Below are 17786 nucleotides of genomic sequence, written 5' to 3' on the forward strand. Positions count from 1 at the left end.
ATGATCTTAGTTTTCTGAATGTTGAGCTTTAAGCCAACTTTTTCACTCTCCTCTTTCACTTTCATCAAGAAGCTCTTTAGTTCTTCTTCACTTTCTGCCATAAGGGTGGTGTCATCTGCATATCTGAAGTTATTGATATTTCTCCCGGCAATCTTGATTCCAGCTTGTGCTTCATCTGCTGCTGCTGCTGCTAAGTCACTTCAGTTGTGTCCGACTCTGTGCGACCCCATAGATGGCAGCCCACCAGGCTCCACCGATCTGGGGATTCTCCAGGCAAGAACACTGGAGTGGGTTGCCATTTCCTTCTCCAATGCATGAAAGTGAAAAGTGAAAGTGAAGTCGCTCAGTCGTGTCCGACCCTCAGCAACCCCATAGACTGCAGCCTTCCAGGCTCCTCCATCCATGGGATTTTCCAGGCAAGAGTACTGGAGTGAGGTGCCATTGCCTTCCCATGTGCTTCATCTAGCCCAGTGTTTCTCATGATGTACTCTGCATATAAGTTAAATAAGCAAGGTGACAATATACAGCCTTGACATACTCCTTTCCCGATTTGGATCCAGTCTGTTGTTCCATATCCAGTTCTAACTGTTGCTTTTGACCTGCATACAGATTTCTCAAGAGGCAGGTCAGGTGGTCTGATATTCCCATCTCTTTCAGAACTTTATATAGTTTATTGTGATCCACACAGTCAAAGCTTTGGCATAGTCAATAAAGCAGAAATAGATGTTTTTCTGGAATTCTCTTGCTTTTTTGATGATCCAGTGGATGTTGGCAATTTGATCTCTGGTTCCTCTGCCTTTTCTAAAATCACCTTGAACATCTGCAAATTCATGGTTCACGTATTGCTGAAGCCTGGCTTGGAGAATTTTGAGCATTACTTTGCTAGCATATGAGATGAGTGCAATTGTGCGGTAGTTTGAGCATTCTTTGGCATTGCCTTTCTTTGGGATGGAATGAAAACTGACCTTTTCCAGTCCTGTGGCCACTGCTGAGTTTTCCAAATTTGCTGCTATATTGAGTGCAGCACTTTCACAGCATTATCTTTCAGGATTTGAAATAGCTCAACTGGAATTCCATCACCTCCACTAGCTTTGTTCCTAGTGATGCTTCCTAAGGCCCACTTGACTTATCATTCCAGGATGTCTGGCTCTAGGTGAGTGATCACATCATCATGATTATCTGGGTTGTGAAGATCTTTTCTGTACAGTTCTTCTGTGTATTCCTGCCACCTCTTCTTAATATCTTCAGCTTCTGTTAGGTCCATACCATTTCTGTCCTTTATCGAGCCCATGTTTATATGAAAAGTTCCCTTGGTATTGCTAATTTTCTTGAAGCGATCTCTAGTGTTTCCCAGCCTATTCTTTTCCTCAGTTTCTTTGCACTGATCACTGAGGAAGGCTTTCTTATCTCTCCTTGCTATTCTTTGGAACTCTGCATTCAAATGGGTATATCTTTCCTTTCTCCTTTGTTTTTTGCTTCTCTCCTTTTCACAGCTATTTGTAAGGCCTCCTCAGACAGCCATTTTGCTTTTTTGCATTTCTTTTTCTTGAGGATGGTCTTGATCCCTGTCTCCTGCACAATGTCACAAACCTCCATCCATAGTTCATCAGGCACTCTATCAGATCTAGTTCCTTAAATCTATTTCTCACTTCCACTGTATAATCATAAGGGATTTGATTTAGGTCATACCTGAATGGTCTAGTGGTTTTCCCTGCTTTCTTCAATTTAAATCTGAATTTGGCAATAAGGAGTTCATGATTTGAGCCACAGTCAGCTCCCAGTCTTGTTTTTGCTGACTGTATAGAGCTTCTCCATCTTTGGCTGCAAAGGTTATAATCAATCTGATTTTGGTGTTGACCATCTGGTGATGTCCATGTGTAGAGTCTTCTCTTGTGTTGTTGGAAGAGGGTGTTTGTTATGACCAGTGCGTTCTCTTGGCAAAACTCTATTAGCTTTTGCCCTGTTCATTTTTTACTCCAAGGCCAAATTTGCCTGTTACTCCAAGTGTTTCCTGACTTCCTACTTTTGCATTCCAGTACCCTATAATGAGAAGGATATCTTTTTTGAGTATTTAGAAGGCCTTGTATGTCTTCATAGAACCATTCACCTTCAGCTTCTTCAGCATTACTGGTCAGGGCATAGCCTTGAATTACCATTATATTGAATGGTTTGCCTTGAAAACGAACAGAGATCATTCTGTCGTTTTTGAGATTGCATCCAAGTACTGCATTTCAGACTCTTTTGTTGACTATGATGGCTACTCCATTTCTTCTAAGGGATTCTTGCCCACAGTGGTAGATACAATGGTCATCTGAGTTAAATTCACCCATTTCAGTGCATTTTAGTTCACTGATTCCTAGAATGTCAACGTTCACTCTTGCCATCCGCTGTTTGACCACTTTCAATTTGCCTTGATTCATGGACCTAACGTTCCAGGTTCCTATGCAATATCACTCTTTACAGCATCAGACCTTGCTTCCATCACCAGTCACTTCCACAACTAGGTGTTGTTTTTGCTTTGACTCCATCCCTTCATTCTTTCTGGAGTTATTTCTCCACTGATCTCCAGTAGCATATTGGGCACCTACCGACCTGGGGAGTTCATCTTTCAGTGTTCTTTTTTTCCCTTTTCATACTGTTCATGGGGTTCTCAAGGAAAGAATACTGAAGTGGTTTGCCATTCCCTTCTCTACTGGACCACATTTTGTCAGAACTTTCCACCATGACCCGTCCGTCTTGGGTGGCCCTACACGGCATGGCTCATAGTTTCATTGAGTTAGACAAGGCTGTGGTCCATGTGATTAGATTGGTAAGTTTTCTGTGATTGTGGTTTTCAGTCTGTCTGACCTCTGATGGAGAAGGATAAGAGGGTTATGGAAGCTTTCTGATGGGAGAGACTGACTGAGGGGAAAACTGGGTCTTGTTCTGATGGGTGGGGCCATGGTCACTAAATCTTTAATCCAATTTTCTATTGATGGGTGGATCTGTGTTTCCTCCCTGCTATTTAGCTGCAGCCAAACTATGGTGGAAGTAATGAAGATAATGGTGACTTCCTTCAAAAGATCTCATGTAGGCACTGCTGCACTCAGTGCCCCCAACCCTGCAGCAGGCCACCACTGATCCACACCTCTGCTGGAGACTCCCGGACACTCACAGGCAAGTCTGGGTCAGTCTCTTGTGGGGTCACTGCTCCTTTCTCCTGAGTCCTGGTGCACAAGTTTCTGTCTGTGCCCTCCAAGACTCTGTTTCCCAGTCCTGTGTAAGTTCTGGCAGCTTTAGATTCCACATATAAGGGATGTCATATGATATTTGTCCTTCTCTGTCTGACTTATTTCACTCAGTATGACACCCTCTAGGTCCATCCATGTTGCTACAAATGGTACTATTTCATTCTTTCTAGTGGCTGAATAATATTCCATTGTATATGTGTACCACATCTTCTTTAAGATTTGTGGTGGCTTCTGATAAGGCATACCCATACCTTCCCCCATAGGTTAGCTCAAAGTATACATGGAAGAGACCTCTCCTAAACTTTGGGGATCTGATAAGTAGCAACCATTCAAAAACTGCCAGAGAAATTGGGGCTTGTGGCCTTTGACAGACGGCTGCATGGGTGTCATGGGAGAGAGAGCCTGGAGGAGTCCTCAACACATCCTGGAGACCCCAGAGTCACAAAGAAGCTGTCACGCGGTACCATGCTCCCCAGAAAGGCTTGAAAGGCAACAAAGAGGGGAAGCCAGGATGCCTGAAAGGGCCTTCTGGTCGAGACAATGAGACAGTGTCTGTATGGTCTGTGTGCCCAGTAGATCCAGGGTGCACACACACCAGTGAACAGGGGCCCCTTCGTGTGGAGGTCATGACATGATGGAAGCTCAACCCAGAATTTAGCTGTCTCCCAGGGGTAAGGACAAGGGAGAAAAATCCAAAACTAACTAAAGCTTAAACCTAAATGGTTGAAGAATTACTATGACTTTTCTGCCAGGAAAAATGTGAGCTCAAAAGACAGATTAAGTTGAATTACAGAAAAATAGTCATATTTTCAACACTCTCACAGATGTGACTTGAAAATATCATCCCTGCTATTTCACTAACCTGGCTTCTGATGGAGTTACTTCATGACCATGTCTTCTTTCCCTTCCTCAAGAAGCCCAAGAAGAAGTTAGCCCCCACATAAGAATGAGCCGCACAGAAACAGGAGAGTCCTCCCATGTCTTATTATCCCAGATGCACCAAAGCCAAGCAACCCTCTGTGGAAGGCTCCATAATTCAAAGCTCCAAAAGGGAAATGGTCATACGTTTTCTAATTCCAAGTGTGCTCTTGACCTCATTTTGCAAGAGCTAAGCATCTAGTCTTGGAACATGGAAAGGAGGAAAAACAAATGCAAAAGGCTTGATTGTTAAAGTGTCATCTCAGGCTTCATCAAGAAGTCTGGCCATCAGAGCTTTATTTCCCTGTGCCCAAGGTTCAGAGTCCTTCACCCTTCAGCCCGCTGAACAAGTAAGTCTGATCAAGGCACAGACTGGCGGCCTCTCCAATTTCAGCTAATAGCCAACATTCAGTTCCTGAGCAACCAGAGCCATGTAACAAAGACTTGCTTCTCCAAGCTTGATCCAGTCTAATGGGCACCCTAATCCCTCTGAAGACCCAAATCAGCACGGCAAAGTCAGAACATTTAATCTCCCATTTTCATTCAATAAGCCTAATGCATTTCATGAATATGGATAGCAAAGTTGACAACAATCATTCTAAGCCTGACTCTCTGTGATGTTAGGAGAGTTGAGGAGGACAGAGGATATCACTTGTGTTCTCTCCCCAGGATGACCAGTTAAATCAAATACAAGAGCCCGTGGTCAAATTCCTTTATCACCCAGGTTACAACGTCAAACCTTGGGGTCACTATAGGGAACTATACACCCACCTCTACAAAAGAAGTCCATTTTTTAAAACAGGCCTTCATTGCCTATGTCAACCAGAAGGTAGCCATCCTAGATGGTGTTGAAAAGAATTTCTGCATTAGCACAAATCATTTACATCAAGGTCATAACGTAAGAACCCAACACTGGGATTAGTGTAGGCTTCGAGATGATGTCTGTGAAGATATTTTGTGACCTCTAAAGTTGACCATGATCAATGCTCTTGTTGATATTGTCAACGTCACCAGTTTGACCCCCGGTGCTGTTTCCCCATAGCTCAACATCTGCAGAACTGGAATGATGAGATGATGATTGTCTAGTTCTTTAATTAATGTTCTAAGATTTCAAAACTAAACTGAGTCCATCTGCTCACATACACATTAACACAAACACAGATGTAATGGACAAGGGCTCACACCTACACGTAAACCAGACAAACCCCTAGACGTGCAACACCCAACTCAGAACCTACCCCACCCCACGCACACTAAGCTTTTCATGCCCCTCAAAACCACAAAGACATACACCCACAGCCAGCCACCATGTTGATTCTGCCGAACTCTACACTCTCATGACAAAAAGAATCACTTAATTATTTCCACAAGTGGAGCACTGGGCCTTCAGCCTCTTGTTGACACTCCCTGCAGTTCTGCCTCCATGTCTGTCGAGGGATCATTACTCTGCTTACTCTGACTTCAAGCTGGACCAGCAGAAGTGGGAGGGAAAGGAAGACCTTTAACCAAAATGCTGAATTGCTTCCAAAAGGCCCAGTGAGTAAGTGTGCCTGAAATCTGGCAGTCAAGCAGATGGTGAACAGAGAAGGGTCAGGACCTGACAATTTGACTATTCGCCTGTTCCAGATGGAGGGCCCAAGTGAGGTGGGAGACTTGTGGGAAATGTCTTTCCAAATTCAGAAGCCTAAGGTATGTATGTGGGCCCATGACTTAGTCCTCCAAGGACAGCATCACCCCATAACCCATGTAGAAAGCCCAAACAAATGGAATCTATCCAGTAGGGTGAATGAAAGACAATCAGAGTCTTCAAACCTGTGAAGAAAACAATGAGACATGGCTAACTCAGAATCTGTGATGATTCCAACAAGGCCTGGGCAAAAGCTTGTCTTACCTTCATTCTGCTTATGTAGACAGTTTTGCTCAACAAAAGTTCCAACCAGCTACTTAAGAGAAAAACTATTTTTGAAGGCCTTCCCAGGGCTACAGAAGCATTCATCAAACTACAGACACTAATCTTAGCTATCTTAAATTCAATTTTAAAAGTATTTTGGGGGAGCCTACTATGTGCCAAAGTCAACCTGCTTTCTAGTTACTGTGTGAGTTTTCATACACAAAGTCATATTACTTTCCAAATATTCTATATTTTGAACTTGCTGCTAATTCAAGCTGGTTTCCCATGCCTCCGTGAACGTAAGAGAGGTGCTCACGTCACTGGGCAGGTTGATAAGCTCCTTTGGGGCACTTGTACTCAGCGGTGAGCACTGAACCAACTTCCAAGCACTGTTTGGACCCAGGCTGGGGAGTAGGAGGGGGCAGGGATGATGATAGGACCATCAGGGGTAGGAAGGCATTAAATTAGACCTCAGAGAGAACTTCCTGTCCTGTAGATTTCAAGGAAAGCCAAGAATTTCCCTCTGGGAAGAGATGAATCTTTTTCCTTTGAGTAGGAAAACAGGTCCCTTGTGGACCAGGAAAAAGACCTCTTGGGAAGAAGGAAGTATAGGGGGCAGGCAGGGAGGGCTTCTGGGAGGGGGCTAGGGTCTCTTCCTCCCTGAGGAGGCCCTGGAGTTCGCCAGACAAGTCTCACCCTGGGCTGTCCCCCCTGCAGTGCGCATCGAGGGAGGAGGGTGTACCCCCGAGGAGACCACAGGAATGCCAAGCAGGGGAAAGGCGCCCGGAGCCAAGGGCTCCGGCAACGAGGATCCAATATCGGCGGGTGACTCCAGCCCCCGTAACAGGAGAGACCGTAAAGTATGTGCTCTGCTTCCCAACCAGCAAACACAGCAAATAACCAATTACTCCAAATAGCTAACAGATTTCGGCTCTGATTTCCCTCCCCTTGCCTCCCCTGTGCCTTCACTTGTCATTTGATGGGCGATTTGTATTTGCTCTGAGAAAATGAGAGAAGGAATGACTCACAAAGGAAGGTCCAGATTACACTCAGTGACAGGCATCAAACCTCCCTAATCAGAACTAATGGGAGTGGGGGGAGGCCGGGCTGCACTGGCAACACATCTGAACCAGAGATATTTTTAAAGAAGTACAGTTTTGTTACTTTCAAGTACGTACAATAATTCTTGCTGAACCAATAGTGCCAAATACATGTCCTTAAGAAACCTACTTTAAGGAGAAGATAAGTACTTTCCTAATTAGCACGTTTGATATCTGCAAAAGTACAGGTAAAAAGACTTCTTGATATTAAAGTTAAAATACTCCCCCTGAAACTCTCAAGGTCAGAGATGCAAGCACATTGCACTGAGACAAACTGTCTTGGCTGCCTTCTGGAAATGCTTCCTCACTTGGGAGCCACACCCTGTAATTGATTCCTTTGCTCAGAAAACCTTTGCTTCAAAGTCTTTGGATAAATTCTTGTCAGTATCCATGAGCTGCAATGAAGCATTCCCCCAAACCTTGGAATTAAGGGAAATAGGGCTGCCCTCAGAGAATCAGACCATGAAATCAATGTGGGGGGGTGGGGTGGGGCAGGGGGTTCAGAGCAAGGAGAGGCTTCTACACTGAGCCTGAACCATAGTGGGTAGACTGTACTAATACATCTAGGGAAAGACTATGTCAGGGAAAAAACAACCTGATCAGTCCTGGAAATAGAAAAGAAGAGGAGTAAGAGTTGACTGTTCCTATCTGTTTACACCAGCATCACCAGGGGGATGGTCCCCAGCTTAGGGACTAAAGCTGCCCGTACCATTGGAGATGGATGTTTCAATCCATTTTGGACTGCTGCCCACTCAATTTCAGATCCCAGTACTCTCTCTCCTCATTCTGATTCTTTACTCATCTCCATTCACAATTTGACTTCCCAGTTGCTGAGCCTTTAGAGAGACCACAGGCCAGATCCCAAGATCACATCCTCCAGACAGAAGTATTTTTCACTGTCAAATCATAAACAGGCAACCTTGGTTTAGAAACTTGAATAATATGCATCTAGCCCCAAGAAAATTGACCCATCAAGTGTCTAAACTCACAGTGTCAAGGGTCTGCACAGCCAAGACTATAAAAATGTCCCGAAAGCAACACACCTGCCTGGTCTTTCCCTTCTGGGAAAGAGTCAGCTCTCCTTTATTTAAGAAACTCCTATATCGGAGTCCATGCACAAGAACTGTGGCTCTGACCTAGCCAGCCAGCATCTGACCGCCACCACCACCACAGAAGACAAACTGCTCAGCCCAGGAGGAAAGCCTCTGATCCTGTTCTCCCTCTTACTTCTCTCACCTTGCCGGATTCCTGGCTGACAAAGTAAAATTACGCAACTTTAGACTGTTTCTCTCTTCCTTTCATCTGAGTTTGAGATTAGAAGGGGCCTCCGCAGTAATGGAAGTGCCATCTGGGCTCCTGGTACTTGACAAGCAAGGGCTTCCCTGTGTAACAACAGGAAGAAAAGATGAAGGTTCAAAATAAGGGGGATAATATGAGGACGAAGGCAAGTGTTAAAGAGTTGAGTAAAAATGGAAGAAAACAAATGATCAATTTATGGTCTCAGGAAGTCTCCAGAGGGTCTCACAAACAAGAAGTTAGAGTACTGGTCCTGAAGGAAATAGAATGTGCATGAAGACATCATGACTGTCAAACTGAAAATTCTAACAGAGACCCAGCAAAATGGCAAACTGGAGGACCAGAGAAACTCTCCAAGTGGGAACACCTAAATTAACAAATAATATATGTTTAAAATCCTTTTTAAGTGGCTGAACTGATGGGAATATAAAGAAGATACTTGGGTGCAAATGAAAAAGCAAAAAGCCAAAGAAATAAGGAGCCAAAATGCAAATTGACTGTGGGGTCCAAGAAGCCCAAGCCAAACATTCAGTTTTAAGTGAATCTGGATTTGTAATATTTCCAGGCATTTGGTAAAAGTAACACATGTACTCCCTGAAAGAATGTGACTTTCATCCAGGCCTCAAAGAACTCTCAGATAAAGTTCCAAGGAACATGAGTTCACAGTCAGAAATAGTGAAACATAATGAACAAGGCACCATGAGTGAAAGTCAGTTAGAAACAAACAACTGCAGACAGACCTGTTGTGACAATAGGAAGAAGAAGTATCAGAAATAGAATTTTAAGAAAAAAAAAAAACTGTTTAAAAACTAAAAGGCATTAAAAATATGGCAAGGGAATAAGAGACTTTCAAAAATCAACAAGCAGATTTGGGGGGAAAAAGAGAACTTTTAGAATAAAAATATTAATACTGGGACTAGAAACTCAATAGATGGGGTTAGCCTTTAGAAGCAACTTAAGACTTAGTGAACGAGGACCTACTGTATAACACGTGGAACTTTGTTCAATGTTATGTGGCAACCTGGATGGGAGGGGAGTTTGGGGGAGAATGCTGCTGCTGCTGCTGCTGCTAAGTAGCTTCAGTCGTGTCCGACTCTGTGCGACCCCATAGACGGCAGCTCGCCAGGCTTCCCCGTCCCTGGGATTCTCCTGGCAAGAACACTGGAGTGGGTTGCCATTTCCTTCTCCAATGCATGAAAGTGAAAAGTGAAAGTGAAGTCACTCAGTCGTGTCCGACTCTTAGCGACCCCATGGACTGCAGCTCACCAGGCTCCTCCGTCCATGGGATTCTTCAGGCAAGAGTACTGGAGGTTTGCTATATATCATTAAAAGACTGAATTCTCTAGGAAGATAAAAGAATGCTACAATTGTGCCTAATAACACAGCATCAAATATATAAACAAAAAGTAGACAGAAATCACAAAGAAGAACAAACATAAGTTAGGAATTTCTAAAACATACTTTTAAACAATTCAAGTGTCAAAAAGAAATGACAGTAATAAGAAAGTACTCAGAACTAGAAAACAACAAAAATATCACGTATCAAAACTTGTGGGATGCATAAAGCAGTACTTAGAGGAAATTTTATAGCCTTAAATGCTTACATTAGAAAAGAGGAAAGTTTGAAAATTGATGAACTAGACATCGCACTAAAGAGGTTAAAAATATAACAAGCCCTCTAAACATCAAAGGAAAAGGTTAGTCACTCAGTCGTATCCATCTCTTGCGACCCCATGGGCTGTAGCCCACAAGGCTCTTCTGTCCATGGAATTCTCCAGGCAAGAATACTGGAGTAGGTTGCCATCCCCTTCTCCAGGGGATCTTCCCAACCCAGGGATGGAACCCAGGTCTCCTGCGTTGCAGGCATATTCTTTACCATCTGAGCCACCAAGGAAGCAAAGAAAATAATAAAGGAAACAACTAGAAGCTAGAAAACTAGGAAACCATAGAGCTAAATCAGCAAGCTAAAAATTGGTTCTTTGAAAAGATTTTTTAAAATCTGACAAATTCTGGCAAGAATAATAAAATATAACCTTAGGAATGAAAGGGAACATAAATAGAAGGTGAAGAAATTTTTTTTTTAAGTAAGAGGTTGTTATGAAAAATCCTATGTCAATAATTTTAGGAAGAAATGGATAAATTCCTATAAAATATAAATCACCAGAAGTGACTCACATAGAAACAGAAAATCTCAAAGGTCCTATAAACATTTTTAAAAATTGTATCAGCAGTTTAAAATATCCCCAAGAAGAACACTAAGTCTAGACAGTTTTACCAATGAATCTACCAAAACCTTCACGCAACAGATAATGTCAGGCTTTTGTCATTTATTCAGAGACTAGAAAAAGAGCAAATATGCCTCAAATCATTTTATAAGATTAGTATTATCTAGACACCAAAACCTGAAAAAAACAGTATCAGAAAAAGAAGTCCCAAGCCATTATCATTCATTAAAAATTGATGCAAAAAAATTCCTAAGCTAAACTGAACCCAGCAATGCAGAAAAAAGATAATATAACATGACCAGGATAGATAGTTTCAGAACTGCAAAGTTGTTTTAGCAGTAAAAAAAAAAAAAAAAAAAAAAAAAAACTATTAATGTAATTCACCACATTAACAGATTAAAAGAGAAAAAACATACGATCACTTCAACAGATCCATAAAGAACATTCAATAAAATGTAACATCATTCATAATAAAAACTCCTAGCTTGCCAATAATCACTCAGCTTATAAATTTCATGGTGGCGAAATATAAATATTCCATTTTCAATTAGATCAAACAAGAATACTCTCTATTATCAGTTATACAGAGTATTAAACTTATGGTCCTAGTCAGTACAGTCAGACAAGACAAGCAAATAGTTAAAAAAGAAAAAGAAATTAAAAGTACACAGAAGAATCAAAAATTTTAAAAAGCCAGTTCTTAGGATGAAAAACAAACATAAAATAGAGGAAATGCTATTAAACCTAATGAAGCAAAAAATAAAATAGCATAAATTACAATATCAGGAATGAACAGATAAAAAAACAGAACAGATACAAAAGCATTTTCTTTTATTATAGTAACATGTGTAAATCCATACCAACATAATAAACAACATCTGATGACATCTAAGGCACCAAATTGACTGAAGACGTAGAAAGTGATCAAAGAATCTCCTCTCAAAAATAGATGCTGGGCCCAGTCTTATAAAATGAGTACAGAGCAGACACATCTTACCCAATTGTATAAAATATGTATTCCTGAAGATCTCCTATAATTCAAAACTCACATCATATAACCACCATTTTCAAGAAAAGATGATAGGTATCCTGTTTACCAGCTAAACCATAAATACAATTCATTTGGCCACCACCTTTTAAATTACATGACTCTTAATCATTTTTAAATTTAGTTTGATTCACATTATTACACATTTTATACACAAAACAAGGCTATTAAAATACCATGCAATTTCCAATTTGCATGATTCAGATTCATAAAGAATCCCTCTCATGTATTTTCAAACCTTTAAACAACCATTCTCATCTCTTAGAGACTGTTCAAGAGCACAGAAAATGAGAGTACACCTCAGAAAATATTTTATGAAACTCATTTAAAACCCTGATAGCAAAACCTAACAAAGACAACCTAAAAGTAATACATATGAACAAATATGCAAAAATCCTACATAAATAATAACAAATCTAAGTCAATAACTAACACATACCAAAACTTCTCCTTGCAAACTTCCCCTTAACCAGGATTAACAAAAACCAACCATTCTCTCTGCTAACAATTGAAGGTCCAGAGCGGACGAAAGCCTGCAGCTAATCTAATTTATCCACTGCAGCTCCCAGGGATGAGCCGAATGTTCACCAAGAACTGTTTGTTCCCAAATCTGCTCATGCCAGTTGTATTAATTTTGTAATTGGATCAATAAGCATTATAAATACATATAATTTGAATTTTAAAAGAAAGGGCATTTTATCTATGAAAATTAATTTAGTTATTGACGTTTTTAATTTAGCTATTGATTAATTTAGCTAAATTGATGTTTTTTAATGGTGAAAATTAAGTATGAGTGAAGCGACCAAAAAAAGGTGTGAGGGGATCTTAAACATTAAAAGAACTCCACATTCACGTTCTTTTGCACCTACCATTAAGATCTCAAAAACTTTAATAAACCTAAAGGAAAAATAATAAGTAATACATTTTAGATGTGTTTTATACCAGAAGGACAACATATCCCAATAGCAGATTCAAATTTAAAGAGGCCTTGGCATATATCAAATGATTGTCAAATGAAGATACATGGATATGATTAAAAAGAAAATGTTTATGGTACTTATATTTGACTTTTAATGAGTTCCTATTAAACCAACTTTTTCAGTTAGCCAACCAACTACCTATCCTGATTGACTGCATAAGAAGACTTCATTTGTAGTCAGTTATAATACCATGACCATTTGACTGATTTGGGTTTACCTCAGGAATGCAGGACAATTATATGTATCAATATATATATTATGAACAGAACAATGGAAAACAAAATGATCATCTTGATAAATGGCACTGGATAATATTAAACTCCCATGTCTAATTTTTAAGCTATTAATCTTGTGGCTCAGCTGGTAAAGAATCTGCCTGCAACGCAGGAGACCTGGGTTCAATCCCTGGGTTGGGAAGATCCCCTGGAGAAGAGAAAGGCTACCCACTCCAGTATTCTGGCCTGGAGAATTCCATGGACTGTATAGCCCATGGGGTCGCAAAGAGTCAGACACGACTAAGTGACTTTCACTTTACAAGATCAAAAATATTTACCTGAAACTACCAATCATTATCATAATTAATTAATGGGAAAATGACAGAATTTCTCATTAGAATCAGTAACTAAATAAATTTGCTCACTAGCATCTCAATTACCAAATGTTATTCTGAAAAAAGGAATAAGGTAAAACTATCACAAAGAAAGTGACATATTTATTATTGTTTGAAGAAAACAATCTTAGCTGCTTGAAGAATTCAACTGAATCAATTAACCACTGTCAGAAGTAACAAAGGCACTTAATAAAGAGTCTGTTTCAAAGTAAATATACAAAAAAAAATGTTGTTTTCCATATTCTAGCAATAACCAGCTAGACAAAATAATAAGAAAAAAAAAGATATTCCATTCGGGTAGCAAAATAGGCTATAAAATGCCTAGGAATAGACTTAACAAGAAATGCACTAGACCTATTTAAAGTAAACTAAAAATAACTCTTCTAAGGGACATAAAATAAGACAATTATAAAAATTAAGAAATTAGGACTTTCCTGGTGATCCAGTGGTTAAGAATCCACCTGCCAATGCAGGGGACACGGGTTCAATCCCGGTCCAGGAAGATCCCACAAGCTGCGAAGCAACTAAGCCCAGGTACCCCAACTACTGAGACCCACACACCCTACAGCCCGTCACCACTGCAGTGAGAAGCCGTGCACCACGGCAAAGAGGAGCCCCACTCGCTCAACAAGAAAACCTACACGCAGCGACAAAGACCCAAGTGCAGTCGAAAACAAATACAGAATCTTTCAGTCTTTTTTTAAAAAAGAAATTCAATGTCCAGGGATGGGAGAAGAGTTAAAACTTTATGGATATCCACACAGTGGAATGACAGGCAAGCATTTTGTAAAGAATATAAAGATATGGAAAAACATCTACGATATACTTTTAAGTAAAAGAAAATTCAGATTTTTAAAGTCTGATAAGATTCAGATTTTATTTTTTAAGTATTAATGTGCATAAGAGATATCTATAAATATAGGCACATCAAAATCTTAAGTGTTCCTCTCCAACTGGTAGGAATACAGGTGGTTTTAACTTTCCTGCCTTATACTTTATTGTGTTTTCTGTATTTTCTACAACAGATAAATCAGAAAACAGTTAAAATATAGATTGCCTCCTCCTAGAAGCCATAAAGCACCCAATACAGCAATGCCTCCTCTTGACACCATGAATGAAATTTTACTTTCAGGAGGTCCTATATCTTAGGTTCCCCCTACGGGCCTGGGGCTCCCCTTGGCCCTCAGCATGAGACTTCGGGAGTGCATATTGAAAGCTAGACACAACAGCCATCTTCCTGGAAGGACGCATGACCCTTAAAGAAAACACCCAGGAAATCAGCCCTGGAGGACAGCAGCAGCACTGACGGGAACTGCAGGCGTGAGCTGCGGCCAGCAGCGCGCGCACCTGCTGGGGACGCCAGGTTCTGCAGCACCACAGGCCTCTTGCCCACAGAGGCCTCTCGTGTCCTGCATCCCAGCGGTCAGGGTCCAGAGACTTCCCCGTTTCCCCCGGCCCATGCAATCCCAACCAAGGCCTCAGCCCTCACGCAGGGAAGCAGGATGAAGGTAAATCCCAGGATGCACCAAGCCCCATCTGTTTCTGAGAATCTTCCCTTAGCTTTCTCCCCACCCCTCCATTACTGCACAGGGCAGCTTAACTGTTTTCTGCCAGGGCTCAGAAAACTCCTTTCTTCCCCTCCCACCCCCACCTCCTCTGCTCCCTTCCTAACTCCCTAACCCCACCCAGTCCCCCCGGGGAAATCAAGGTGCCCACAAATAGGTAAACAATACATACATGAAGACTGGATGGAGAAGATGCCATGTTAGTGGGGGCCAAGCCCGAGAGACCATCTGCAAACTACAAATTAAACACGCTGGTTAGCAACAGGATTAGAAAAGCCCCGTCAGGGAAGACTAGATGGTCCCAGGGAAGCAGAACTCTCCGAGTAGGCACCCTCTGTTCTCTCTCCAGGGAGGTACAAAAGCTGTGGGAGGAACGTGTGCTTTGGAGTTGGAAAAGTATGGCTCCAAATCCTGGCCCCAGTGCTCTACGTGACCCTGACCTCTCTGCATCAGCATCCCCATCTGGAGAATGGGCACAAGCCTTGAACTGTCACAGAGCAGCAGCGAGTGTGGATGAGATGAAGGCTGTGCACGCCGAGGACAAGGTGAGGCACACGCGAGGGCTCAGTCCATGCCTGTCTCCCGCCTGCTTTCTTAGAGCCCTGGGCGCCACTGACTCCACGCTCACCTGCCCTCCCAGCCTTCCAAGCATCCTGACCTCAGACACCCACCAAGCTCTGCATCATGGCTGGTGGTTTCTCCTAACAGCTGAGCCACACCAACCCCTGCTTGAGCACCATTCCTAAGCCAGTGTGGGTTTCTGAGTCTTCTGTCCTCAAGGACAGACATCAGGGCATCGTACGACTTCGCCCCAAACCAGTCTCATAGACATGCCACCTCTTAATACAGAAAACCTGCTGCCTTCTCCTTTGGCATCAGATCCTTGCCTGCAATCTCACGGTATGGTGAAGCCAGCTTATAGGATGAATCCTTGGGCTGCGGGGTCCAGGAGAGCCTTGGTGGGGGTCAGGGCTACAGGCAGGGTGACATTTTGGGGGACCACTAAAATAGTTCTGGAAGAGGTGATGGGGTCCTGGGGGGACACATTCCAGTCTAGGTGGAGGTGGCCAGGAGATGCCTTGTGGGCAGAGGAGACAGGAGTTGTGAAGGGCAGAGGTGTGAATAAAGCAGCGCTGCCAGGGTAAACAGTCCAGGGAGGCAGGTGAAGGGGGAGTGACCAGACCAGGGAGGAGACAAGCGGGGACCCAGAGCTGCCAGGAGGGAGACCCTCTCTCCTTTCAGCCTGGGGCAGGGGGCTCTGGGAGTCTCTACAAGAGGCCAAGCCCCAGTGTCCTTCCTTCCTTGGCAGGAAGGTGTGGGGAGACCCATTCGCCTGGGGTCAGGGAAACACAGAAGAAGTCGTCTGGGAACTCACAGTCCCCTCCCTGATCTGTGAAGAGAGCCTCACTGAGGGGGACCCTGGCCTCCCCTAAATCGGCCCTCGGCTGTTTAGGCCCAGGAGCACAGGCAGGAGGGCAGAACGGCCGGGCACGCAGCCACGCCGCTGGAGGATTCCAGGGGGCTGGCTGCATGTGGCGTGACCCTTGAATCGACCAGATGAACTCCACGTGAAGCCCTCGGCGGCCCAGAGACCGGCCCAGCCAGGCAGCAGCTCTGCCCCTCTGGTTCTCATCCTGAACCTCACAGAAGCCTTATTGTTATTTTTAATACAGATCGTTTTTAGAAAGGTGAGAGGGAAACCGGCAGTTCACCAGTGCAAGAGGGAGAAAAAATAAAGCTAAACATAGTGCTCCAAAGGTCTGGGCCAGCTTCCGAAATTACACGTTCTCCTTTGGGATCCGGGCATAATTTGCTGCTCCGGTTCTGGGAGCACGTTCCCACCTTCACGGCGTCCCAGAGACTAAAACCGGAGCAGGCGGCTCAAAATTAGCCCGAGCCAGGAGCCAGGGAGCAGCCAGCCCCAGCACCCCACCCCATGCCCATGGAGGGCAAGCCTCCTGACTCCTCCTGCACACTAGCCTGCATTTCCCCCAGAGCCTCCCAGGCCCATCACACACATATGAGTGCATACACACACACACACTCTCAGTACACCATCACACACATGCAGTCAACACACACACTGTCAACATACACACACCGCCTGCCACCAAGCCTTTGCCCCACTCCTCTGCCCACCAGGGGAGAAGGCAATGGCAACCCACTCCAGTACTCTTGCCTGGAAAATCCCATGGATGGAGGAGCCTGGTGGGCTGCAGTCCATGGCGTGGCTAAGAGTCGGACACGACTGAGCGACTTCACTTTCACTTTTCACTTTCATGCATTGGAGAAGGAAATGGCAACCCACTCCAGTGTTCTTGCCTGGAGAATCCCAGGGGCAGGACAGCCTGGTGGGCTGCTGTCTATGGGGTCTCACAGAGTCGGACACAACTGAAGCGACTTAGCAGCAGCAGCAGCTGCCCACCAGGAAAGGCCTCCTCTCCCCACTGCTGTTCTAATCCCTCTCACCAGCCCCCTCAGAGAAGCTCCCCTGATGATCTAGTCCACACTGACCCTGCAGGCCCAGAGTCCCAGATCTTGGTGTCCCTGCTAAGCGAGCACTCACGGCTTTGCCATCACTCTCATCATCTCATATGGATCCACAGCACAGACCTGCTGTCTCTGCCCACCAGAGGGGAGACTTCCCAAGAGCTCTCTCTTCCTCTTTACCCTTCCTCAGGCCACACACATCCCCCCACCGAGTCCCTGAAGACTCCAAGAGGATACTTCTACCCATGGTGGTCTCTCAGAGCAACAGGAAAGGGTCACCTTGACTGGCGGCTCCCACGCCTGGAGGTGGGTGATGTGGGGGATAGGCAAGGGGTGTCACCCTTACGTGGGCCTCAAGACCCTCTAGGGAATGGCGGGGAGCCAGCTCCAGGTGTGTTCCTGCACCACTTCTCTTCCCCTTGTCATCTTCAGA

At 43.7% G+C, this 17786-nt stretch overlaps 1 protein-coding gene across 24 annotated transcripts in view; it reads right to left on the minus strand.

Moving 5' to 3' along the window:
* The window catches only part of DYSF (dysferlin), a 222990-nt gene that overhangs the window by 44900 nt on the left and 160304 nt on the right, over positions 1–17786 (minus strand). For 15 of the 24 annotated variants that reach the window (XM_045162206.1, XM_045162217.1, XM_045162214.1 and 12 more), the window contains one exon: positions 15036–15098. The exons of the other annotated variants lie outside the window; for them this stretch is intronic. In XM_045162206.1, coding sequence (XP_045018141.1) covers positions 15036–15098 — 63 coding nt within the window. The remainder of the gene's footprint in view (positions 1–15035; positions 15099–17786) is intronic. 24 annotated transcript variants of the gene reach the window in all.

The sequence above is a fragment of the Bubalus bubalis genome, chromosome 12 (genome assembly GCF_019923935.1).
Source record: "Bubalus bubalis isolate 160015118507 breed Murrah chromosome 12, NDDB_SH_1, whole genome shotgun sequence".
Lineage (NCBI taxonomy): Eukaryota > Metazoa > Chordata > Mammalia > Artiodactyla > Bovidae > Bubalus > Bubalus bubalis.